The sequence below is a fragment of the Narcine bancroftii genome, chromosome 12 (genome assembly GCF_036971445.1).
Source record: "Narcine bancroftii isolate sNarBan1 chromosome 12, sNarBan1.hap1, whole genome shotgun sequence".
In the NCBI taxonomy this organism is placed as follows: Eukaryota; Metazoa; Chordata; class Chondrichthyes; order Torpediniformes; family Narcinidae; genus Narcine; species Narcine bancroftii.
This window is the reverse complement of record NC_091480.1, coordinates 12,347,650-12,373,957: the sequence shown is the minus strand read 5'-3', so window position 1 is coordinate 12,373,957 and position 26,308 is coordinate 12,347,650. Positions and strand designations below refer to the sequence as shown.

The following is a 26,308-nucleotide window of genomic DNA, read 5'->3' as shown; positions in this document are numbered from 1 at the left end:
TATTATTCTATTTAGGAGAATCCTAGCGAAGATTTTGCTTGCAATGGAGAGCAGCGTGATTCCCCTGTAGTTTGAGCCTACACATAATCCACATCTAAAACACAACTCTGAATGACTAAATCCATATTTTTTCAATTTCTCAGGGGTTAGATATAAATGGTGCAAAAAATTATAATGAATCATACTATAATCTTACATTAAGCAATTTAGTCACACCATCAAAACAGATTGTCTCCCCATCGGCCTGATTAATATCACAAATTAAATAATTTTCCCATTTAGGAGTGTAGTACTTTTGAAAACATAATACAGTAAAACCCATGGTATCCGGCACCTAAAGGGATGTCGGATTAAGTGAATTTTCCAGTTGCTTGAGACTGTGTTTTGCACGATTGGTGAACTCATCGTGAGGTGCGCCAATTTTAAACCTGCATTTTTTACCTCTTCATTTTTGGCAATTTTTTTGCCAGTTGCTTGAATTCCAGATAACATGGCGTTTTACTGTATAACAATGTAATATTTATTGAAAATTTTAATGTAACACTTTAGTGAAAGTGTTTCTGGTGAGGGTACACAATGTTAGATAGCAAAATCCTCTCTGAAAATAATGGCATGCTGGCATCATGGAATGAAACTTACGTAAATAGGCTTTCAATTAGTTTCAAATTCCGTACTGCTTCAATGATCAAGTTTTGACGTTTTAGCAACCGAAATGTTTCATGGGGTCTCTTTAAATCAATACTTTTGCAATGTCGCCTCTTCCTTCCTTGGCTCTTCTCCTGACAAAATAAAAATGGAACTGATGTAGTGGCCTGCCTTAAAATTCTGTATGTACATTTACTCAGTGTAATGAACTCAAAATAAATGCAATGAAAACACACCAATGTTATTAAAATACATTACTTTGGTCATGAACCCAGGAGGAATGTGCATAAATGGTGAATTATAGAGATTAAATGAAGAATGCTTGTTGCAGTAACCTATCCTTGTGGACGAGGATCTGCAAAGGCGAAGTGGCAGATGGAACACATACAATTAGGGCGGCATGGTTTGTGTAGTGGTTCGAACAACACTATTACAGCATTTGAACTGCAAAGAGATTGTATATTCTCTCCATGTTGTGTTTCCTCCAGGTGTTTCCCCCACATTCCAAAGTAGGGGGTTAGTAGGTTAATTGATCATGTGGGTATATTTTGGGTGGCAAGGATTCGTTACCTGAAAAGGGCTGTGACCATGCTTTATCCCTAAATTAACCCTGGGCAAAAACCTTCACTATTCCAGCTACTGTAGAAGGTAAAATTATGAAGCAATAAGTCAAAACCAACAATGATATTGCCATGTTTCATCATGGAGTAGAGGTCAAAAATGGAAGTTTGAGATTTTCAATTCAGATTAAACAATTTTTAAAAGAAAAAAATGGGCGTAAAAATAACATTGTGACCACCTGATGGCTGAAAAATATTAATAGTCCACTAATCACAAACACAGACCAACTTAATTGTTGCTTCTGAATGGCTTAAACTAGGGATAGCATGGAAACTAGTTTAATCTGACAGTTTAGGAGATCTACTACATACAACTGGATTACAAGCCCAAAACATAGTTAATATGGAGTCAAAAAAATCTTTTAATTAAGAGAACTTGAGCAGATTTACAACATGTAATAAAATTGGGACAATTTCCAGTGATGCATCAGGTAACCAAGCGGGTAATACTGTTCCTTTTGTCAGCTGGTGTCACTCTATTACTTTAAGCGGTTAGTATAGCAGTTAGCACAATGCTATTATAGCGCCAGTGAGTTTGTACGATCTCCCTGTATCTGTGTGGGTTTCCTCCGAGTGCTCCGGTTTCATCCCACCTTTCGAAAAGGACGAGGATCGTAGATTAATTGGGACATTCGGGCTGCACGGGTTCAGGCCCATTTCCATGCTGTATGCTTAAATTACAGGTTAAAATAAGTTTAATTTGTGCAACTACATGAGGCAACAAAATACAAATGGTCTGAAGTTTGTAAAATTATTTTCATACCTTTGCTTTTTCAACCTTTACCTCTTCAATTAAAACATTCTCTTCACTTTGATCGGGCTCAGACAGTAGAGAAGAGTCAAAACTTGGATTCTGTCGGATGGGGTTTTTCTGAAGATCCTCCACTTGTTGCAAATTTCTGGACATCACTTCTGCATTCTCACCTGCATGCTGGGGATGGCCAATCTTAGCAGCTGCTTTTCGTAAAGTAGATAATTTCTTACCTATATAAAACACAATTAAATAAAGGATTTACATTTGACACAGAGAATGTAAATATCCATTTGGCTATGCTATCTCAAAGGGGGAGAAATGGCTCAATTCGAAGCAACAATTTGAACTACACTTTCCTGAATATGAAACATGACATTACAGACACAGTTTTCTTTCTTTTAATATCTGTAAATTAATATGTTAAAGACATTATAACATTCCCTTCAAACAATCTTCATGTAATCTGTTGCTCATACAAAACACCCAATGAAGTTCAGCTCATTGATGTAGAAAAAAGCTGCAGCTAATGCACAGAATGCAAACAAATTAATTCTAGTCTGATCAACCTGTGGGGGACTGGGACAGAAAGGACAGGTTTGACTGTGAAGGTTGTTAAGTCAGTTGTCTGATGCATTAAGAACTCTTTCGCAAGTGTTTGCAAACTAGTTAGTACAAAGCTCAAAAGGTGCAACAGAATATCTCCACGAGGGATAACACAAAATTTGGCAAGGGGTGAACAGCTTTCGTGCAAGTCAAAAGGTGTTCATGCCAAGGGTCTTGCTCCTTTCACTTTCACTTGTATGTGGAAACTGAGCAACAATTTTTATTTCAAGCTACAAAGTAATAATTTTCTAGAAATGAATATGAATTACATTATTTCAGTGCCTTAATTATTCATTAACAAATCAGTTTACACACTGATTTGGCAATAATGGAAGAGAATATTTCACTACCTTCCCCAGTAAACAAGAAAGAAATTAGATATTTTGATTGAATATTATTTGTCAAAACTTTATGCAAGAACAAATAAACCAAAAAACTGTCTTTAATTTCACTATCGTTCTCAGAAAAAATGACTTAGTTGGTTTATTTCTTCTCTAAATTTCCACCTTTACCCTTTGGCACCTATTAATGTACATTTTTACATTCCTTAACTATGTGTTATACTTTATTTCAAAGGACGGGCATCTTTTTTGTGAGGAAGGCCAAATTTTCAGTGAGGCTCACTTACATGAAAATATGAAACCACAGGTGTTTAACCGAATCTACTCTTTATGATTTGGCAGGAGTCTGAATAAGACAATGATGGTTGCTTCAGTGCAAGAAATGTCTTGATATTTTAAGCATATTGAAATTCTACAGGTCTAGGTTTTGGAGCTTATATTCGCTGCCTTATAAATCAACATTTTACTTACGAAAACAATATCATACCTTAGTCTTGGCATACTGTCGTAATTTAATTTATACTATTGTGGTATATGTACCTGTGTGGCTGCAGCAAGCAAGAGCTTCAGTGCATCTGTACAGTGTACTTCTGTATATGACAATAAGCTATCGTTATCAACAAATTTACCAAGTAATGAAAAAAAAAGAGAAAATTTCAATACCAATTCCAAAATATTTATTTATTTTAAATGATATATTTATGTATATTGCGATTATTATGTGCTGTACACTGTGTGTGCACAGTGGCCTGGAGAAACGCTGTTTCATCTAATTGTTGATGTACAGAAGGAACTTGACCAGTTGTAAAATGCAGTTAATATTATTCTCTCAGTGCCCCTGAAGATTAAATGAACTCAAGGCTCTTGGCTTCAGTGTGATTTGGACAAAAAAAAACTGCAAATGTGGGATCAAGGCATGGCTCTAGAGGGATTGTTTTAATTCATCTTACCCTCCATCCCTTCTTTTCTCATTCTCCTCATCCTCTTTATTACACTCACCTCAAACCCCAGCAGCACTGGGGTCAATGTCCGCTGCCTCATGAGACCAAACCTAGGATTTTTTTCTGGAGAGGACATCCGGATCACTGAGGCAACAAACAATGTTTAGACTAAGAAGATTGAAAAAAATAAGCTTACTGTGTTTGTGACTGAGGGTAGGTTGTGAATCCCTTGGTGAATGGGTAAAGAGGCCTGTGAACCCCAAGGTGAGATCCATTGGGCAGTGGAGGACTGGGTGCAGTTCAAAGAATAAGCTCATGCATATACCCTCCAGATCAGTATCGTCCCATCACCAGGAACCAATACTCAAAACAAAGAAATGCCAAATCCTCCCATCTCACCACACCTGGAAAAAGTGCAGGAAAGACTCGCTAGAATGCTACCAGAATTGGCAAAAATTAATTACAAGGAGATGGTCGACAGGCTGGGATGTTTCTCCCTGAAATGTAAGAGGCTAAGAAGGAAACTTTATAGAGCTTGATAGGGTAAACAGTAAGTGGACAACGATTATTTTGCTCACCACAACTGAAAGTATAGTGCATCCATCCTCTTCATCTAATTTCTGGCAACCTCAAGGAAAAAAAATGTGTGGCCAATGCTTCATCTTAACGATACATGTATTGTTGTATGCATAGATTTTTCTTGAGTACCATTTGTTTTACCACTTAGTAGAAATTCTGCGCCTGGCCCGCAGATAAACAAATCTCAGTCTTGTATGTGATGTCATGTATGTACTCTGACTATAAATCTGAATTTTGAAAGTATAATTTTGACTAATTACATTATTGCACAGACCCACTTGGAGGAGAAAAGGATGAGGCAAAAATAGACCAACCCCCATAAATATGAACAACCGTTGCAAACAGATAATACACTGAACACATACATTTTACACTGACCTTTACCCATTTTGGATTTTAGTCCTTTCTTCAATTTTAGTTTTCTTTGTAATACACATTTAAATACTTTTTTTCCTTTGTTTATCTTCTGTGAACCAGCGCATATTTTTTCTTTGCTCTCCAATTCAGAAGATTGCGTATTTTGCACAGTGGTGGCTGGTAACTCCAAGGATTCCTCCTGGTCGTGATTTGACTTCGAGAAGCCTGCTGATGAACAGCTTGCTTTGCTTTGGCGTTCTTCAGCTACGCTCTTTGGGGATGCTAGTGTTTGCTGAGGAACAAGTTGCGACTCGTCAGCATCAAAAGGCAGGAGGTTGGTTATGGCCAACCGCTCATTTCTAGCCTTTTCCTTTTCAAATTTCTTGCTCAGCTCACTCTGCTCCACAAATGTCTTTGCGACATACTTAGTTGTACGCTGACGGCCTTCATCTTCCATGAAGCCCTGTTGCGAAGGTAAGTCACAGCTGAAACATTGAAGTAGAACAAGCTTACCTTTGCTTTATATCCATGCTTTGGGAAAGGTAGTTTTAGGGAATGGAGGAGATGGGATTTCTAATTCTACTCCACTTGCTTCATCTCTTTAGATCCCAGTGGACTCTGTTCCTAATTGACAATGGTAGATTTGTGAATTGTGCCCTATCCAAATAAAGCTATTTTTTTTTAAAAAAGCTACAATGTGTATTTTTTTTGGTTAAATCAGAAATTAATCTAAGATTTATCAGTTAAGCAAGAAAATCTGCAAGAAAATCTGTTGAGTGAAGTTGTCAAAAGTGCTAGAGAAACTCAGCAGGTCACGTAGCATCCTTAGGAAGTACAGTAAAACCCCTGGTATTGGGCACTTATGGAAATTGGTAGATGCCAGTTAAATATATTTCCAGTTGCTTGAGGTTGCCTGTGGATTGGCCAATTTTAAACTTCCGTGTATTTTACCTATTTATTTTTCTTGTTTTTTTTCCCCAGTTGCTTGAGTTTGCCAATTGCTTGAATTCCAGATAACAGGGGTTTTACTGTGCAAGGCCATCGATGTTTTGGACTTGAGCTCCTCATTCGGGATTCGAAAAAACAAGTAGAGACCTAAATAAAAAGATGGGGGAGGAGGAGAGGCCAGGAGCGAGGAAGGAAGGGGGAGGAACACAGGCTAACAGGCCAATACAGGTGGGCAAGTAGCAGAAAAGGAAGCTAGAAGTGATAGGGAGAGAGGATAGAGGTTGCTCTGAGAGGAAAAGGAAATAGGGTGGGGAGCTAGAGCAAAGGAGACAGAGGAGTAGGGAAAGAGAGAGACTGGGGGTTGGGGGGGGCAGGAGGGTTAATAGAAATTGGAGGTTGATATCAATGCCGACTGGTTGGAGACAGCCAAGACGGAATCTAAGGTGCTGTTCGTCCAATTTGCGGGTAAGTAGTTTTGAGAGTAGTCACCAACAGTCTAGGTAAATAATAGATTTACAAATGGGAAAATTTCTCAGGTCAAAATTTTCTTTAATCCAAAAGTACTTCGGAACTCAGAGGAAGAAAAGCTCTTTCATCTGGCAGGCTAATTGGAATGGGTTCTTGTGAGGTATCCATAGTGCAATGTTTTATTCAATTACCATGCAAATATTTATATTCCTGCAACTTAGGACGTCTCCAGCTTAAGGCTGGGATTCTGGGTCAACACACTTCCACTAGCGCAACAGGCACACTATATATAATTCAGTGGTTCTCAACCTTTTTAAGGACATAGGGACATAGGAAGTAGGAACAGGAGTAGGCCAAAAATGGGCCATCGAGCCTGCTCCGCCATTCAATAAGATCATGGCTGGTCTAATTTGTGATCTCACTCCACCTACCTGCCTTCTTCCCATATCCCCTAATTCCTCTATCATGTAAAAATTTATCTAACCGAATTTTAAATATGTTTAATGAGGCAGCCTTAACCACTTCCCTGGTGAGAGAATTCCAAACATTCACTACTCTCTGGGAAAAACTATTTTTCCTCATCTCTGTCCTAAATCTACTCTCCCGAATCTTGAGATTGTGTCCTCTCGATTTAGTTTCCCCGGCCAGCTCAAAAAACCTTCCTACATCTATCCTATCCATACCCTTCATAATTCTATATGTTTCTATAAGATCTCCTCTCATTCTTCTGAACTCGAGCGAATACAATCCTAGACGATTTAATCTTTCATCATAAGTCAACCCCTTCATCCCAGGGATCAACCTAGTAAACCTCCTCTGGACCGTCTCCAAAGCCAGTATATCCTTCCTCAAATATGGAGACCAGAACTGGACACAGTACTCCAGGTGCGGTCTCACCAGTACCTTATACAGTTGGAACATTACCTCCCTACTCCTGAATTCAATTCCTCTAGCGATGAAGGCCAACATTCCATTTGCCTTCTTAATAACCTGCTGCACCTGCAACCTAACTTTTTGCGATTCATGCACAAGCCCTCCCAAGTCCCTCTGCACAACAGCATGCTGTAGTTTTTCACCCTTTAAATAATATTCAGCTCTTTTAATTTTCTTGCCAAAGTGGATAACCTCACACTTACTAACATTGTACTCCATCTGCCAGACCTTTGCCCACTCATCCAGCTTAACTCTATCCCTCTGCAGACTCTCCACATCCTCATTACAATTTGCTCTTCCACTCAATTTGGTGTCATCCGCAAACTTGGCTACACCACATTTTGTCCCCTCCTCCAAGTCATCAATGTAAATGATGAACAGTTGTGGGCCTAACACCGACCCCTGCGGCACCCCACTTACCACTCTCTGCCCACCTGAAAAACTCCCACTTATCCCGACTCTCTGCCTCCTGTCAAGCAACCAATTTTCAATCCAGGCCAATAGACTTCCCCGGACTCCATTTTCCTGTAACTTACTGAGAAGTGTTCTTGTGCGGAACCTTATCAAACGCTTTCTGGAAATCCAAATATTCAACATCAACCTGTTCCCCTCTATCCACCGCACCCATTATATCCTCAAAGAATCCCAACAAGTTTGTCAAACAAGATTTTCCCTTTCTAAAACCATGCTGCGTCTGCCTGATTGAACCCTTACGTTCCAAAAGTTTCACTATTTCATCTTTAATGACGGCTTCAAGCATCTTTCCAACTACAGACGTCAAGCTAATTGGCCGATAATTTCCAGTCTTCTGCCTACATCCCTTCTTAAAAAGTGGCGTGACATTTGCTGTCTTCCAGTCTGCCGGGACCTGCCCAGAATCCAAGGAATTTTGGTCTATGACCACCAATGCATCAACTATAACTTCTGCCATTTCCTTCAGAACCCTTGGATGCATATCATCAGGACCAGGTGATTTGTCTGGCTTTAGTCCCATTAGTTTCTCCATCACTGCTTCCTTTGTATCAAGGCCCTCCCCAACATTCACATCCTTAACTCCGCACTTGGGCATGCTGGACCTGTCTTTTTTTTGTGTACAAGAGGGAGGTAGATAAGCTCATTGAATAATGTAACAACAATAACCCTTTGCTCAACGTCAGCAAAACCAAGCAGATGATTGTGGACTCCAGGAGTAAATCAAGGGAACACGACCCAGACCTCATCGAGGGCTCAGTAGCAGAGAGCATCAAGAACTTCAAATTCCTGGGTGTCAACATCTCCAATGATCTGTCCTGGAGTCTCCACGTTGATGAAATCACAAAGAAAGCTCACCAGCAGTTATACATTGTGAGGTGTGAGGAGATTCGGTATGTCACCAAAGACTCTCGTAAACTTCCACAGGTGTACCGTGGAGAGCATTCCGGCTGGTTGCATCACTGCCTGGTATGGAGGCACCAACTCTTAGGACAAGAATAAACTCTCAGGACATGAATAAACTCCAGAGGGCTGTTAACTCAGCCTGCAACATCACAGGCACCAGATTTCACTCCATTGAGTTCATCTACATATGGTGGTATTTTAAAAATGCAGCCTCTATCCTCAAAGACCCTCACCACAAGGCCAGGTCCTCTTCACTCTGCTACCATCGGGAAAAAGGTACAGGAGCCTAAAGATGAGCACTCAACGGCACAAGGAGAGCATCTTCTCTTCTGCCATGGTTATAATATGAATGTTTGCTCTATGACGTTGCTGCAAAACATCGAATTTCATGACTTGTTCATGACAATAAATTCAAATTCGGATTCTTTAGATGCAATTGTTACTGAAATATTTTGCTCAATAAAAATTGTCATTGACCCATTTCCTTTGGAGTTATAAAATCGTGCACATTACGAGTCAACTAGGTACAATTAAAACAGTGGTTTTCAAACTTTTTCTTTTCACTCACATGCCACCTTAGGTAATCCCTATGGCATTAAGGGATTACTTAAGATAGCATGTGATTGGAAAGAAAATTTTGAAAACCACTGCTATAAATTAAAGATACAAGGCAGGCTTTCATGTGCAGGGCACAGAGAGGGCCTTCTGATAGCTCTCCAGTTCAGATCCATGATTCTTTTTTCAGGTTAATGCAGAACTCACTGGTAACTCTTGGGAAGTTCTGAATAATGATGCCAACTGCTTTGTCTTTTTGCTGTCATGCAATTTTAAAGTGTACAAGACAAGGATTGTCTCTACCAAGACAATCTCATATTTTATATATAGAAGTACTCCCAGCCTATCAAGGAGCCGGAGAACAAAGTTGAGTTGAGCAACAGCCCTTGTGTATCCGCGGGAGCTATCTACTGCATCTGGTGGGAGATTGCTTCGCTGAGCACCTCTGTTCCGTCTGCATCAATGACAGGGATCTCCCAGTGGCTAACCACTTCAATTCCGTGCCCCACTTCCACACCAACTAGTCTGTCCATGGCATCATGTACTGTCCCTCCAAGACCACCCGTGAACTGGAGGAGCAACAAACAACTTTCCGTCTGGGCGCTCTCCAACCGGATGGCATTAACATCAACTTCTCTGGTTTCTGCTAGCCTCCCTTCTCTTTCCCCTTATCTTCTTTCCTCCAGCTCTCCATCCCCTTCCCTTTCCATGCTCAGAACCATCCCTACTCCCCCGCTTGCCAGTGTGCCCTCACTCCCTTATCCACCAATTACCTCCTGCCTTTGGGACTGTGCTCCTCTCCTTACCCTCCCCCATCTTTTTGTTCAGGTGCCTGCTGACATTTTTTCATACCTTGATGAAGAGCTCAAGCCTGAAATGTTGGCTATGTATCTATCTGTGCCATACATCGTACACTGTTCGACCTGCTGAGTTTCTCCAGCATTGTGTTTTTACTTATCAAGGAGCCTGACTGGCTAATCTCTCATCAGCAATCTCTCGTATAGTAGTCTGGCCTAACTCAGCAACTAAACATCAATGTTAACTAAAAACTAGCAACTCAGTCCTAATCTTCCCTTAACTAAACCATCACCATCTTTACTCTGGAGAGACTTTGCCCTACCTCTAGCCAAGTAATTATATTCACTTCAATTCAAATCGTGGAATACGACCCGTTAGCAAACCAGCACCAATTAAACATGACAGAAATTTCAAAGTGAATGGAAAGAAGGGAATGAAATAGTGAAACAAACAAAATGGTTAAAAGTCAATTATAAATGTGCAATTCACGCACTGTGGTTTCACACGGCAGTACTTAATGCTTTGGCATCACGTTCATGTTACATTGTAATGATTGCAGGTATGTCTCTTTACCGTAATGACTTTGTATCTTTCCAGAAGGCGACACAGCATTCGTCCTTCAAGTTTCCCCACGTTCAGTGCCAATCTGATTTCGGTCTGCGAAATTCCTTTGGTGCCTCTTCGCTCAACTAGAAATGGCAAGAAAAAGATGCTTAAAACCTCTTCTGAAAAATATTCATGCCTTGGCAATGTCATAGCAATTGCACTTTGAAAGTACTTCATTGAATGTGAGATGCTTTGGGATGCCTAGGTCTGAAAGGTGATGAACAAAAGTCCAAGGTTTTCATTCACCCCCTTTCTGAGCAACCAATACATTTTCAAAGATGGAAGGTCATGTGTTCAACAACATCAACTATGGAGGAGGCACATCATATTACTCTAGTAAAACATGAAAGTCTGCAGACACTGTGGTTGAAGTGAAAACACAAGGCTGCAGAAACTCAGCAAGTCAGTGTCCTTTATTGTCACAAAGATAAAAAAAAACATCAGCAATATCACGTCAACATAGGAATGGGCGCAGAACTGAAATGGTTGGCCATTGGGAGATCCCTATCACTGATGCGGACAGATTGAAGGTCACTTGGTCCATCTCTGGCAACACTCTCCCCTTTCTTGATCTCTCTGTCTCCATGTCAGAGGACAAGCTTTACACTGACATATTTTACAAATCCACCAACTCCCACAACTACCTTCACACTTCTTCACACCCAGTCCCCTGCAAGGATTATATTCCTTTCTCCATCAAATCTGTTCCAAAGATGAGGTCTTCCAGTCCAGATCGTCTGAAATGTCCTCTTTCTTCACAAACGTGGCTTCCCATCCACCATCATCAACTTACCCCTTACTCACACCTCCTCCATTTCCCGCTCATCTGTCCAGGCCCCCTCTGCCCCAGAAGTAACAAATACAGGATTTCCCTGGTCCTCACCTACCATTCTATCAGCCTCTGCATCCAACACATAATCGTCTGCAATTTCCACCACCTATAACCTGATCCCACCACCAGACACATCTTCCCCTCTCTGCCTTATGTAGGGACCACTCCCTCCGTGACTCCCTTGTCCCCTCATCACTCGCCTCCTTAACACCTTCCCCTGCGGCCACAAGAAGAGGCACACTTGCACCCCCACCTCCTCCCTCACCACCATTCAGGGCCCCAAACAGTCCTTTCAGGTGAAGCAACACTTCACTTGTGTATCCACGAGAGTTATCTACTGCATCCATTATATCCCCCCTCCCATCCCCCCTCCCATTGTGGTCTCCGCTTCAGAAGAGGAAAGACTGAACACAGACTGAGCACTGTCCATCTGCCTGCATCAGTGAGAGGAACCTCCCAGTGGCCAATCTTTTCAATTCTCTGCCCCACTCCCATGCTGACATGTCTGTCCATGGCCTCATGTACTGTCCCACCAAGACCACCTGTAAATTGGACGAAAAACAATTTTTCTGTCTGGGCACTCTCCAACCAGATGGCATTCACTGGATTCTGCTAATCTGCTCTCCGTTTTCCCTCCCTTTTCATTCCATTTGTCCTCTTTCCTCCACCCCTTCCCTCTCCATTCACAGACCCATCCCCCCTCCCCTTGCTGGCTAGTGTGCCCTTCCTCCCTTATCCACATATTACCTCCTGCCTGTGGTACTGGGCTCCTTTCCCTGCCCCTCCTCCCACCATCTTGTCCTGGTGCTTGCTTATATTTTTGTCTTACCTTGATGAAGTGCTCAAGTCCAAAATGTTGGCTATGTGTCTTTATCTTTGTTGTACAGTATAAAGTACATCATTTTACTCTGAAACTTCGGCCCATCAATGTGATGCTGACTCACTGAGTCAATCCCACTCCCCCATTAATTTTTCCTGTAATCTATACTTCTACATTCACATCAACACCTCCCTCCCTCACTCAATTGCACACCAGGGGCAATTTACCTTTGGGATGTGAGAAAAAACTAAAGTACATAGGAATATCCAGGCAGTCACAAGGCAAATTTGCAAACTCCAAACAGACAGCACCGGAGGTTGAGGTACAATCTGGGTCGTTGGTGCTGTGAGGCAGGGGCCTCACTCACCACTTTTAAACACGGGGCCCTTCAGCCCCGTGTATCTGCACCAAACATGATCCCACATTAAACTACATCTTTGCTGCTTATACATGATGTATACCTCTCAATTTATTGTATCTTCACGTGTCTATATGGGCTGTTTGTATATTAATCCTTAATATTGGAATTATTATTTTTAGGAAATTCTTTTATCATTCTGATTACCCACACCAATTTGGATGTAATGCTTAAGCTGAGGATAATGCTTAAGCTGAGGATAATCAATCAGCATCAAGTTTATACCCAAGTTATCCCCAGTCTATCCAGTAGATTGTAGTTATGTAGGTCTTAACTTCTTACGTTGGAACTGCTATGCAAAACTTACCATCCCCGATGCTACCTTGACCTTAAAATAGAGCAATTCAGCACAGTACAGTCCTTCAGCCCTCGATGTTGTGCCGACCCATATATTCCTTCCTAAAAAAAAGTACTAAACCCTCCCTATCCCATAACCCTCCACTTTTCTTTTCTTTCATCTATGTGTCTAAGAGTCTCTTAAATGCTCTCAATGTTTCAGCCGCCACCACCATCGCCAGCAATGATGAATTAGGTAAAGAGAGGTTCATTTTGCTTACAACTAATGCATATGACCACTGCTAACAGGTAGGTGCAAGAACAATTTGTGGTGAATCTCTGCCAAGCTGCCTGTCTCCCCTCTGGCGAGCCTTGCTGTACTAACATTGGCTATGCATTATCTCTACCGTTAAGGACACTCCCCTTGGGTCTAACTGTGTCTTTCATTATTGTACCATAAGTTTCTGCTAATAAAAGCCATGAATATTGTTTGACGGCATTGCCTTTGTCCACTTCATCAACTGGCACTTCATAATTTCAGTACTTTTATTCTATTCTAGGCAGAAAAATGTTGAATATGCTTCATTTGACAGGGATGGCGCATTATCATAGGAGCAAAAATCCTCACATGAACTTACTTAGTTCATAAGCTTGAGTAAGCATGTCTCGTTCGTACACAACATCCATTGTTTCGACTCCCTTATTGTCCTCTTCATCCATGTCGTCGTCATCATCTAGTTTTTTTCCATATTGCTTTATTAATTTCAGGCACCGAACAATTATCTTAGTTCCTGCAAAGAGCAATGGCTGTGTAACTATGGGAGAGGCAGCGCCACAATTCCAACTTTCTCTTCAGTCGTATCAAAAGAAAACTTGGCTTTTCAAGATTCAATGATCTCAGAAGTTGCAAATTATGCCATATTTGACCATATAATTTGACATCACATGACAGGATCAAAGGTTATGAGAAGGCAGAATGGGGTTGAAAGGAAAAAAAAATTACCCACGGTTTGAATGGCAGAGCTGACTCGATGGGCTAAATGGCCTAATTCTGCATCCAAGTCTTATGGTCCACATGATCTCCCAAAACAAAATCATGCGAACATCTGCATTTTCCCATGGGAAAAATACTCAATGTTTCTATCACCCCATAGGTTGAAAAATTCCCTCTCTTCTCGTCCAAATATCCTTGTTCTGACTTTATTGTATGGAAAATCACTTTTAAAATCACAGCAATAATTAAAATAATTAAATCTTTGGTTACAACGGATTCCCTCCTTCACAGGTGATGGGGTGATTCTAGTTAACAGGTTTAAAAAGCTGACGCGAGTTTGATTCCGAGAGGTCATCCATTTATTCGATACAAGCTATTGTACAAATTGAACTTGCTCTGGGGATCAATAATGCAATGTTTCCCATTATCCTTGAAATTATTTCCCTGTAACCAGAACAAGAGATCAAACCCCAAGACATTCCTAATAACTCAGCTGGCTAGGATGTCCGAAATTGGGGACAGTGTCTCCAAATAAAAGGCCATTCAAGATGCAGCCTATTGCTCGATTGCTATATTAAGAGCTCCAGTAATTCCAGTCAACTCAAGGGGTAGTGAAATAGAGTTTATCAAATCATGTGGGACATGGAGAAACTGAATGTTTATCGTCTTCTTCCCAGGGTAGGTGATTCTAGAACCTTAATTTTAAAAGAGAAGCTTGAGGGGCCGGAGGGACAATTTTTCAGTGTAGTCCATATCTGGAAATGAGTTGCCAGAGGAAACAATGGAAGCAGGTATAATTATGACAGCCAAAAAACATGAGAACAGATATAAGGAGAGCAAGGGTTGAGAAGGATACTGACTAAAAGGCCTGTTCCCTGCTGTATGACCATGAATCAGTGGAATTCTCTACCTGAAAGGACTGAGGAGACTTGGCCAGAGTATATTCAGAGGAGACTTTATGGGGCTGCAGAAGCGCTGAAGGCAAATCCACTGACACTGACTTGGGGTGGGGGGTGGGAGGGGGGGGCTCACTTTTGCTTCTCTTTCTCTGACTGGAAGGGGTGCCGGGCCATTTCTGCTGATGGCGAATCTTTGTCTGCCTTACAGCAGACTAAAGTCAATTTCATGTAATAGTCCACCTGACAGTAAATGAGGATTATGGGGTCAATGCAGAAAAATGTCACCAAGGTAAAAGATCGACCACGATATCACTGAAAGACAGAGGAGGCAGAGGGTGGGATGAATGATCTTCTTCCTCTTGGATATTCCTCAAGTCTAGAGCAGATGAAAGCCTCAGTTGTGTTTATTTTTGTGGCTGGTGTAATGCTGGGTACATAGGAAGCTCCCAAAAAAAACAATTAAAGCACACCTTCGTACCCCATTGAACATTTAATATAATGTTTAATTTAATTTAGACATACAGCACGAAAACAGGCTCTTTCAGCCCACAACCCTGTACCTCCCAAATACACCCAATTGTACATTTATAAAGGTGGAAGGAAACTGGAGCACCAAGAGAAAACCCGCACAGCCACGGGGAGACATACAAACTCCTTACAGAGGGTGCTGGATTGGAACCCTGTTTGCTGGCACAGCGATGTGCTAACCGCTACGTTAACCATACTGGAATTGGTGAATTCCAGTGAACTGTCATTGGCAAGGTCACCCATTCCCACATTATCCTAGTGAAAGTGTCTGCGGTGGGCCTCAAGAAGGTATTCTCAATGCAGTGGGGTCAGGAGCTACTGTGATGAAATGCTCAAGTACACCCTAGTCAAGTAGTTTGCTGCTTGGAGAATTTTTGGCTCGATCACCTATGAGGATATTGGAGGTGCCGCCCCACGTTGGAATGTAAGTGAAAAGGTTATGCAAACTAACATTTGGTGTGCACTTTGGAAAAGTGAAGCAGCGCAGATCTGAAAATTAAACTGCACCAGGATTACCTTTTTTTGTCACACAAGGTCCTCCCTCAGGATGCAGCTCTTTAAGGGGAATGGAAATCACTTTGGCTATACCAGCTGACACCATATACTGATAAAGTTTTTTGAAAGTTCTCTCGCAAAGACCCTGGGTAGAAAGCAAACAATTACTTGTTACTTCAAACATCATCTTTGTACAAAAAAAATCACTGCAAGTTCACTTGCAAGCATAGCAATTAGGAAATCAAATGGTATGTTGGCCTTCACTGCAAGAGTATACAAGTACAACAATAAATTACTGCAATTACATTGAGTCCCACAAAAATAACCCCAAGAATATTCTCCATTTACTTGTCTTTCTATCAACAGAAGGATGTATTTTGATAGACTGAGAGAAACAAAGGCAAACTTCATTGATTCCTGGAATAGAAAGATTAAGCAGACCGGATCCATATCGCTAAGATTATTGGATCACATTGAAACATCACATTCTAACAGGGCTTCGCAGGGATCGATCACATTTCCCCTCACTTTCATTGTGCAGTCTCGACCTTCTCAAGATGTCCATTGTTATGACGACTGTGGTCAGGTAATTCATACCACTGACAAGCAGGATGAAGACTGTTCAATGGTAGATACACATTTTCGTGACACGATTAAGATTAACCATTCATAAAACAAGGAGTTCTTATGAACAATCTCAAGGTATCATTGGATTGGATGGCTTCTCTTCCCCTTCTCATGCTATACACTGAACACCATTTTATTGAATAAAGGTCCAATTCCTTCCCACTATCCAATGGGATCTGAATTAGGCTATTTAATGTTGCCACCTTCCCCAATTCCACAGAGTGCAGTAGCTAATGGCGATCAACATCAGAGCTCTGAAAATGATATAATGGTGCACAAAAGTCTGTTGCCAATAGAATTATCCTCCAAATCAAGGGAATAGAAAGCTACTTAATAAAAGAAAACAAACATCAGGTTGGTGAGGGCTCCCGAGACCTCACACAATATGTTTACTCCAAGATGGGGTCACTCACCAGCTCATCTCTCAGGGTCAACATGACTTCCAGCTGATTGGGCCGATTCACAAGGATATTAGAGATTTTTTCCATTAAAATGTCATACTTGCTTCTCCTGCAGGTTAAATACACATGTGAACCAGTTTGATAACTTTTTTTTTTAAAGTGTACATCACTGACAAGATTGTATTTTTAAAACGCAGATCTAAACATTTCTTTCCTCTCTGACCCGGCTTTTTATTCAGATGCCTGCCTGCTTTTTGCTCATTCCTTGATGATGGGCTCAGGCCCAAAACGTTGGTTATACATCTTTGCCTTCTGGGAAGGCTGCAGGGGCTGCTGAGTTTCTCCAGCACTTTTGGGTATTATCTAAAAATATTATTGCTTATACCCACACAACAAGAAAGGCACCCTTAACACCACAAAAAGAAATCCCAATCACAGTTTTCCTTTCACATTCAAAACTATTCGAGCTGACATGAAAGAGTAACACTTGCAAACTGCAGGTTAAGCTCTAAAATCACAAAGTATAGACTCTTTATGGGAATGACTAGCACCTGATTTAAATACTCCACCTCTGGCAGCTATACCTACAGTTGCAAAAGCCGGAAGGACTGGAATTTGCTCAATAAACTTCTGTCTCTCTTTGAGCCACTTAATATCCTTTGACCAAACTTTTGGTGATTGGTCCAAGTGCCTTATCGATTTCACCACCTATATTTGCTTGATGCTATTCTTGCAAGGTGCTTTGGGAAGCTTTAGCTGCACCAAAAGTGCTATATATTGGAAGCAGATGTAACTGAATGATTCAGAATACAGTAAAATCCCTGTTTTCTGGAATTCATGCAACGAGCAACAAAAAAATTGCAAAAATAGGTTAAAAAGTTTAAAATTGGCGCCCCCTAGCTGTTAATTCGCTAATCACGCAATACACAACCTCAAGCAATTGGAAAATTCACTTATCCAGGATCTACCAATCCACATATATATGAGGAGTTTTTACTGAACCAACTTTCAAAGTTAGCTCATTTACCTATCAACGTGAAACCGTTTGAGCAGCAACAGAATGGAATATTGCTGGTTCCCATTGGGCTGCCGAATGACATGGGACTGTAGAGTAATCAAGCAGTTCCTGTCAAGAACTCTTCTGTGATAATGCATTTTACGGGCATCAATTCTGCAACAAAAAAAAAAATTGGTCTTAAAAGAAAGGTTTAAGGTATGAAATGATTGCAAATCCTTTTAATGCAAAACATCCTCACTTGAAAGCTCCGCTGTGAAGATCTCGCTGTAGTTCTCCCTGCCATCTTGCTCTACCCAATCTCTCTAATATGCAATAGGAATAATCAGGCAGAGTTAATTCTGGATCACTTTCCCATCCAATTAGAGTTCGATGACGTATCACTTGTGAGGCAACAATAACCAGCTTTTCTCCCCACCTACAAAGAAAACCAAAGCATTCATTTCAATACAGCAAAAAAAAATGCATTCATGCATCTTCTGATACAGGTAAGTCTGAGGTACATGTCTAACGTGACAAAAATATTCTATCAAAACTTAATTTTGATTTGGCAATGAGAATGCTGAACGACCAAAAGGAACTGCTTGCACTAACCTTCCAAAACTCTCATATTCACAAAGCAATATTTATTTATTTGTCTGCATGAATATTTGTCCTGCATACGTATCGTTTGTCTGTTTGTGCATTATGCCTGGTTGCGTGTCTGTGTGTTTTTCACCAGAGAATGCTCTTTTGGCAGGTTGCAATTGTGCAATCAAATGAAAATAAACTTGACTTGGACTTGAAGTTTTTGACATTATTGTTTCATTAGCATGATCCTCCTCCATATAGTATTGTACCATGCTGAAGCTCCTCAATGTGTAGATACAGTGAAAATGGTCCCCTTGATTTCTGACTTCAATGGATTGGGTTTGCAGGTTTTATCCATGGGAAATCAATTGTTACGATGACTTTTTCGTGTCCCCAGAGAGATTCTGGTTTGCAGTATTTGGCCCCCAGCCAGGGAATCATCACCTTGCATACTCCAGACAGGATTAATATGGAACTAAAGAAATGAAAGAACTGCAAATGCTGGAACGATAAGCTGGAGGGATTTAGTGGGACGAGCACCATCCAAGGAGAGAAGTTCAGGAAGGATATGATAATGTTTGAAAGGGTTCAGAGGAGGTTGACAAAGATAATTCCAGGAATGAAAGGATTATCAAATGACAGCTCTTGCCCTGTATTTGTTGGAATTTAGGAGAAAGGGGAGGGGGAAGATCTCTTTGAAACATTCCTAATTTTGAAAGGCATGATCAGAGTAGATGTAGAAAGATTATTTCCTATGGTGCGAGAGTCTAGGACAAGTGGGCACAACTTGTGGATGGAAGGGCGTCCACTTCGAACAGAGTCAAGTTGGAATTTCTTCAGCCAGAGGGTGGTAAATCTGTGGAGTTTGTTGCCATAGGTGGCAGTGGAGATCAGGTCATTGAGTGCATTTAAGGCAGAGATTAATAGGTTCTTATTTAGCCAGGGCATCAAAGGTCATGAGAAGACTGGGCAGTGGGGCTGAGTGGGAAAATGGATCAGCTCATGAGTGAATGGCAGCACAGACTCCAAAGGGCTGAATAGCCTATTTCTGCTCTTATGGTCAATGCTAACTGACCATTTCTCTGCCTGACCCGAATCTGCTCACTTAAAAATGGAACCAAATTGTTCTTAGCCCAATGAAAGGAAATTTCAATGTCATGTTACCTTTGTAACGTGGCCCATCTCCATTACAACCTCATCCTGTTTCCAAATGAAACTTTAATGCGAACGACTGTCATCTCTAAACCTGAGGATTCACCACCCTTTGTAAACTTCAACCCTTCCAAGATCACGCTGACTTTATACTTTCTCACACCAATTCCTGCTCATCCACAAGAGCTCCAGACTTGCCAGTAGCAAGGTTCAAACCTTGTCCCACGTCAGTAAGTTCTCTTTATCTCCTATCCTTCGTGCTTTTATTTTATTCACATTCGGGATCTGTTCCGTACTCACCTTTCGATGGCTTCGTCCAATGTACAGCGCGGCTCATACTGCTGATTCCTGATTTGCGCCGTTAAATTTTTCCGCTTGTTAAAATACTGACAGGAACCCTGCATCCCATCCTTGTTATCAGAAATGATGAAAATGGGATAGATATCAGCTCGAGTTGTGGGGTTCCTCCGGGACTCTTGTATTCCTGTCTCTGGATCAATTTCCTCATATCTTCCAAAAACCAAAGAAAAAAAGCTTCAGTTTAACATTCAAAACCTCCAGTATCTCCCCACCCTCCCTATATCCCCTCACCCTCCCAATATTCCCCCCACCCTCCCTATATCTCCCCACCCTCCCCTTCTCATATCCTCAACCTCTCCTGTATCCCACCTATCCATATGCCTCCCACTCTCCCTGTATCACCTACATGTATATTCCCCACACCTCCTGTACCACTCACCTTCCACATAATCCCACTCTCCCTATAACCCCCTCACATCCAACCCTCCGTATTCCCTCCATATGCCACCCTCCCTGTATCCCACTCTCTCTGTATCCCCCACCCCCAGTATCCCCACCACACCCCATATCCCCCTCGCCACATATCCCATCTCTCGCATCCCCACCCCATATCCCCCTCCCTGTATCCCCAGCCCTCACCCCCATATCCACCCCATTGTATCCCCACCCCTCACTACCATATTCCCCCATTGTATCCCCACCCCTCACTACCATATTCCCCCATTGTATCCCCAGCCCTCCCATATCCACCCCATTGTATCCCCAGCCCTCACCCCCATATCCCCCCCCCGCCCCCCCGTATCCCCCACCTGTCATAAAACACCAGCGCCGGCCTGGCTTCGGGCAGCTGGAAGAACTCGACGTCGGCGTTGCCGGCCAGGGCCTCCCACAAGAACTGCCGGGTGGCCGTGTCGAGCTGCAGCGGGAAGGGGGGGATGCGGCTGTCCAGGCGGAACCACAGCGAGGACAGGGTGATGCCGTCCAGCCCCTCCAGCGCCACCTCGTCCAGCAGCGCGCTCAGCGGGTCCATGGCGGCGGCCGGGTCGCCTCGGCCCCGTCTACGGCGAGCCAGCGGCCGGCGGCGAGGGACGCGCGTTGCTGCCGTTCTCACCTCGAAACCGTCACTCACAGGGCACCAGCCTCGTGGCCACTGGCATTGAAGGACCGTCAGATGAAAAGGCCATCATCCTCTAGGCAGACAGACACATGTGCACAGAGTAATCGAGAGGCGCGCGTAGAAGAGAGATGTGGACAGCAATATAGATGGAGTGATATAGAGTATGGAAATATATAGCTCCATGCATCTCTCATCGAAATATCTCCTTCTCTCTGTAGGGATGTGTGAGATACCCCCATCCATCGTCAGGTGTCGCTTAACCTCCACCACACGTGCTGTGAAATAGGACCTTATCGGATGTGAACTCCATATAGACTCAGCAAAGCGACAACACCCGAGAGGTGCCCGACACGCGAGTTTGGACGCTGCTGCCCACGAGCCGAAGCTGGGCCGTCGGACGGTAAACTTTTTATGTGTAGGTCGGGAAAGTTTGTAGCGTGTTGTGAGTGAGCGCAGCGCAGAGACTGAAGCGGCGGGCTGTGCACTCAGGTACCGCAACGGACTGATTTTATTTGAATCTCGCGCGCAGCCTTTAAGCCTGACTCCGTTCCGCCCCTTACGCACCGGTGATCGCGACCTTCCAATCTGTACCGGAAGAGGCTGCCCCACCACCCGTGCGTAACAAGTAGAGCCGGTTCACCGCTGCAATGATGTGCGCCACCACACCTTTATATTAAAATAATGAGAGAGCACAGTCCAGACATAGTACCGGTAACATAGGCGCTTATTATAACTATCAAGACATACGTATTATAGGTTACAGACTTACTGTACCATTATACACCTGGCAGCATAATCATTTTGTATACAAGAGACAGAAGATGTATGTGCTTCATGTGGGAATCTGCTGTGCCCAATCAGGGTTTCTAAACTCTAATGGGACCATGGACATATATGCGGTCAGACAGTTGACCAAACGGTCGTTATCTGGCTCCTGACTGAACATATGCATACTGTATGTGTGTAAATTTATTGTGATCATGATGTACTGTGCATTGAGTGTGTTTATCGGTGCACCGTGGTCTGAAGAGACACCATCTTGTGGGGTTGCACATGTGCAGTCAGATGATAATAAACTTGAATTACACTTCAGTCAGAGGGCAGTGAATTTGTGGAAGTTGTTGCCACAGGTGGTGGTGGAGGTCAAGTCATTGAGTCTATTCAAGATGGAGATTGATTGGTTCTTGATTAGCCAGGGCATTAAAGGTCATGGGGGGACGGCCAAGCAGCGTGGCTGAATGGATCAGCTCACGATTGAATGGTGGGGCAGACTCGATGGGCTGAACTGCCTATTTCTGCTCCTGTGTCTTATGGTGCTGTCGTTCCTTTTCCATCTCAAAATTAGAGGCTGGTTGTTGAATTAATCGGATGCTGCAATTTCCTCCTTCTCAGGGTGCATTACAGATCAGGGAGATGTTAATGGTCACGTGCAAGAGAATGGCAAGTGATTAAATCACTGTCACACCACTCCTGGCACAGATCAGAGGGGCAGAATGGCCCATGAGGTTGCCAGGTATTCAGTGCAATGGGAAATAGGGAGGATTCAAATGATCTGACCCTTTCCAGCCATGGATGCTGCCTGACCTGCTGAGTCCCTCCAGCTTCTCATCATTTGCTCTGCATTTGTGGGAACCTGCTGAGTCCAGGGCGGTTGCTGCACTTCCAACAGTTTCTGCACTGAAGAAATGCTTTGAGATGTGCTGAAAGGGATGTAAAAGAAACCAAAAAAGAAAATCGGACCCGGGCGCTGAAATCTGGAGCTTGGGTTTCAGCCTGAAAATTTCACAGGTCTGTTTGTATCCAAGGGTTTTCATAGATCTCTGACCCAGAGACCGACGACACAAATATGATCATCAGGACCATTGGGAGTAATTTGGGGGAGGATTGCTTTCCACCTGCTGTGACCCAGGGTTTGGACTTTGAACCACACGCAAGTACAAATGTCTGCCAGAGACAAAGAGAAATCCACAGCTAGAAAGTCCAAAGCTACCTACTTGTCTATTAAAGTCTTGATCAAGAAAACTAGTTCATTGGTTCAGTGCAGTCCCGTGGGAACATTTCACAATCGCGACTGTCATCTGTAACCATTGTTCATTCATGACGGGGTTTCAATATCAAGTTCATCATCTGACTGAACATGAACAACCAGACAAAGCAACATTTCTCCGGACCAGTCCCACATACACAGTGCGTAACAATCCCCTAGGTAAATAATTTAAAACAGATAAATATTTTGGGATGATTTACTCAACGACATGATGCCAATCATCAAACTCAAAGCCTGAGGAGAAAAGTTATTTCCCAGCCTAGCTGTTCTGATTTTGATGCACCTGTACCTCCCTCCTGATGGTAGTGGGTCAGAATAATTCGCCAGCTTCACGAACTTTCTTGTTAAGACCAGCTTCTAGTTTTAAAATTTAAAAATACCATTGGAATGGAAAAGGAACAAATGAAAATGAAACAAAAATGTCAGGAGGGATGAGAAATTTTCCAGAAATTCAGCTGTAATGATGAGAAATCAATCATGTTTAACTATCATTAATCATGATGTGATTTCTCAATTATTCATCTTTTACAAAATTTCTAAAACTGTCATTGAAATATTTGGTGATTATGCTAAACTAAATCTTTATTTGGACAATACACCATGGTGCTGGAGAAACTCATCAGGTCACTGAAGGTCTAAAAGGCCTTCTTCTTGATTGTGCTTTTGTTCAACTTGGGTGCATCATTTTCACGCTATCCTTTTGACCACACATGGTTTGGTTCCAAGCCCTTAGTTCACGATCAAAAAGCCAAGTGGAGAGGAGTGGTGGGGTGTGGGGAAGAAATAGCAAACCAGAAGTGTGAGATAAAAACTGGTGCAAATGCTAAAAAAAATCTAACAAAAGATAAAGCAGGAAAGGTCAAATGGCATCTGCGGAAAGCGATAACCTCTCCAGAGCAAGGGGCCAATAACGTACGTCAATACTTCCATAGTCAATTTAAGAAGCAGAAATAGAGGAGTTCACTTGGTCCATTCTTCTTCTTTGGCTTGGCTTCGCGGACGAAGATTTATGGAGGGGTATGTCCACGTCTGCTGCAGGCTCGTTGGTGACTGACAAGTCCGATGCGGGACAGGCAGGCACGGTTGCAGCGGATGCAAGGGAAAATTGGTGGGTTGGGGTTGGGTGTTGGGTTTTGCCTCCTTTGTCTTTTGTCAGTGAGGTGGGCTCTGCAGTCTTCTTCAAAGGTGGTTGCTGCCCGCCGAACTGTGAGGCGCCAAGGTGCACGGTTGGAGGTGAGATCAGCCCACTGGCGGTGGTCAATGTGGCAGGCACCAAGAGATTTCTTTAAGCAGTCCTTGTACCTCTTCTTTGGTGCACCTCTGTCTCGGTGGCCAGTGGAAAGCTCGCCATAAAACACGATCTTGGGAAGGCGATGGTCCTCCATTCTGGAGACGTGACCCACCCAGCGCAGTTGGATCTTCAGCAGCGTGGATTCGATGCTGGGGGACTCTATGCTGGGGGACTCTGCCAGCTCGAGTACTTCGATGTTGGTGATGAAGTCACTCCAATGAATCTTGGTCCATTACATCTCGTTTAATATTCAGTATGCTTATCTTTTGACCTTGGTGCATTAACTCCTCGACTCCTCGGTTATCTACCAATGTCTTCACTAGAGGTAGCAATGAGTAGAGAAGACCCACTGCCCTCTGGGTGAAATACCTTTTCAGTTCTGAATGGCTAATCCCCTGATTGTAGGACCGTGATGCCTGGTTTCAGGGAGGACGTCTCTGCATTTACCCTGCTTGTGAGATGTCATGCATTTCATTGAGATCATACCCATTCTTCCAAACTCAGTATTTGATCAGTCTGCTTAGCATCCCCTCACAAGACAAATTAATCCCTCCACCCACGAATCAATCAGAGCAGCACAACTTTATTCCCATTGCACTGAGTACTCAGCAACCTCCGCACATAAACCAATCATGATTTTCTTTTTGATTAAAAAAAGTTCTAGGAACTGTGATTGTTAAAACAAATTAACCTGCAAATGAAGGAATTCAAATAACCTTGTTTTCAATGTTAGCAAAACCAAGACGACCATTATGGACTTCAGGAGGAAATCAGAATACGAACCAATCTCATCAAGGGGTCAATATTGGAGAGAATTTCAAATTCCTGGGTATCAACATCTCCAAGGATCTGTCCTGGAGGCTCCATGTCGATGCAATCATGAAGAAGGCTCGCCAGCGGCTGTACTTTGTGAGGTGTTTGAGGAGCTTCTGCACATCACCAAAGACTCTTGAAAACTTCTACAGGTGAACCGTGGAGAGCATTCTGACTGGTTGCCTCACTGTCAGGAAGAGGAGCCAACACTCAGGACAAGAATAAAACCCCAGAGGGTTGATAACTTGGCCTGTGACATCACAGGCACCAGACCACCCTATTGAGGACATCTACAAGAGGGAGTGGCTTAAGCAGCCTTTATCCTCAAGGACCCCCACCACCCAGGCTATGCCCTCTTCATTCTGCTGAGCTACCACAGGTAAAAAGTCACAGGACCCTGAAGACAAACACTCAGTGGCACAAGGACAGTTTATTATTCCCCTCTGCCATCAGATTCCTCAATGATCCACAGACACTTCCTTACTTTGATTTTTTTTCTTGCATTATTTTTGTTCATTTTGATAGGTCGCTTAGATAAATGTTTGCACTGTGACGCTACAGCAAAATAATGAATTTCGTGACACGTTCACGACAATAAATTCTGATGATTCAAAGCCGGAATGATTGCTGCAAGAGACAATTTGGATTTCAGATTCTGGATCAGTGATGGAAATTCACCACCACTTGGTGGCAGATATTAAGTACTGCAAGTGTACAAGACCACTCACCAATACAAAACTGTTAAACAGGAATGCCTGCAGATGCTCAGATTGTGGTGCAATGCACAAAAGTGCTGGAGAAACTCAGCAGCGTCTATTGGAGGCAAAGATACATAACCAATGTTATATAGTCAGGATAATGTGAACTATTTTGTACCCTTCTCCCTGAAGTAACTGTAGTGCACCACTGTGGGGCGTATGTGTATGAGCGCGTGCGAACAGTTTCCTGAGATGGTGGAAGGCATCAGTAAGTAAAGTCTCTTCTGTTATTTGAATCTTGCATCTCTAAGTTATTTAAGAAACTCATGTTTGTGTCCTGAGCCCTTCATTGGGGTATGAGAGAAAAGTAGGCAAGCGCCTGAACAAAAGGTGGTAGGAGGTGATACCAAAGTGCAATGTTTGAAAAAGGCACACCAACACCTTTTGGGAGCAGTATTGCCAAAATTACCAGCGACATTCAAACCATAGT

At 42.7% G+C, this 26,308-nt stretch overlaps 1 protein-coding gene across 2 annotated transcripts in view; it reads right to left on the bottom strand.

The window, feature by feature from the left end:
* LOC138746878 (general transcription factor 3C polypeptide 1) overlaps positions 1–20,919 on the bottom strand; it is a 68,781-nt gene extending 47,862 nt beyond the window's left edge. The window contains exons 1-11 of one of the 2 annotated variants that reach the window (XM_069905461.1): positions 20,662–20,919; positions 19,853–20,062; positions 18,072–18,248; positions 17,843–17,986; positions 16,828–16,924; positions 15,809–15,932; positions 13,510–13,662; positions 10,493–10,608; positions 4,862–5,303; positions 2,029–2,249; positions 640–779 (exon numbers count right to left, since the gene is read on the bottom strand). In XM_069905461.1, the coding sequence (XP_069761562.1) occupies positions 640–779; positions 2,029–2,249; positions 4,862–5,303; positions 10,493–10,608; positions 13,510–13,662; positions 15,809–15,932; positions 16,828–16,924; positions 17,843–17,986; positions 18,072–18,248; positions 19,853–20,062; positions 20,662–20,882 (2,045 nt within the window). In that variant the 5' untranslated portion in view covers positions 20,883–20,919. Of the gene's footprint in view, positions 1–639; positions 780–2,028; positions 2,250–4,861; positions 5,304–8,799; positions 8,839–10,492; positions 10,609–13,509; positions 13,663–15,808; positions 15,933–16,827; positions 16,925–17,842; positions 17,987–18,071; positions 18,249–19,852; positions 20,063–20,661 lie in introns of those variants that run through there. The other variant, XM_069905462.1, reaches the window with a different exon arrangement.
* Between the last annotated feature and the right edge of the window lie 5,389 nt (positions 20,920–26,308).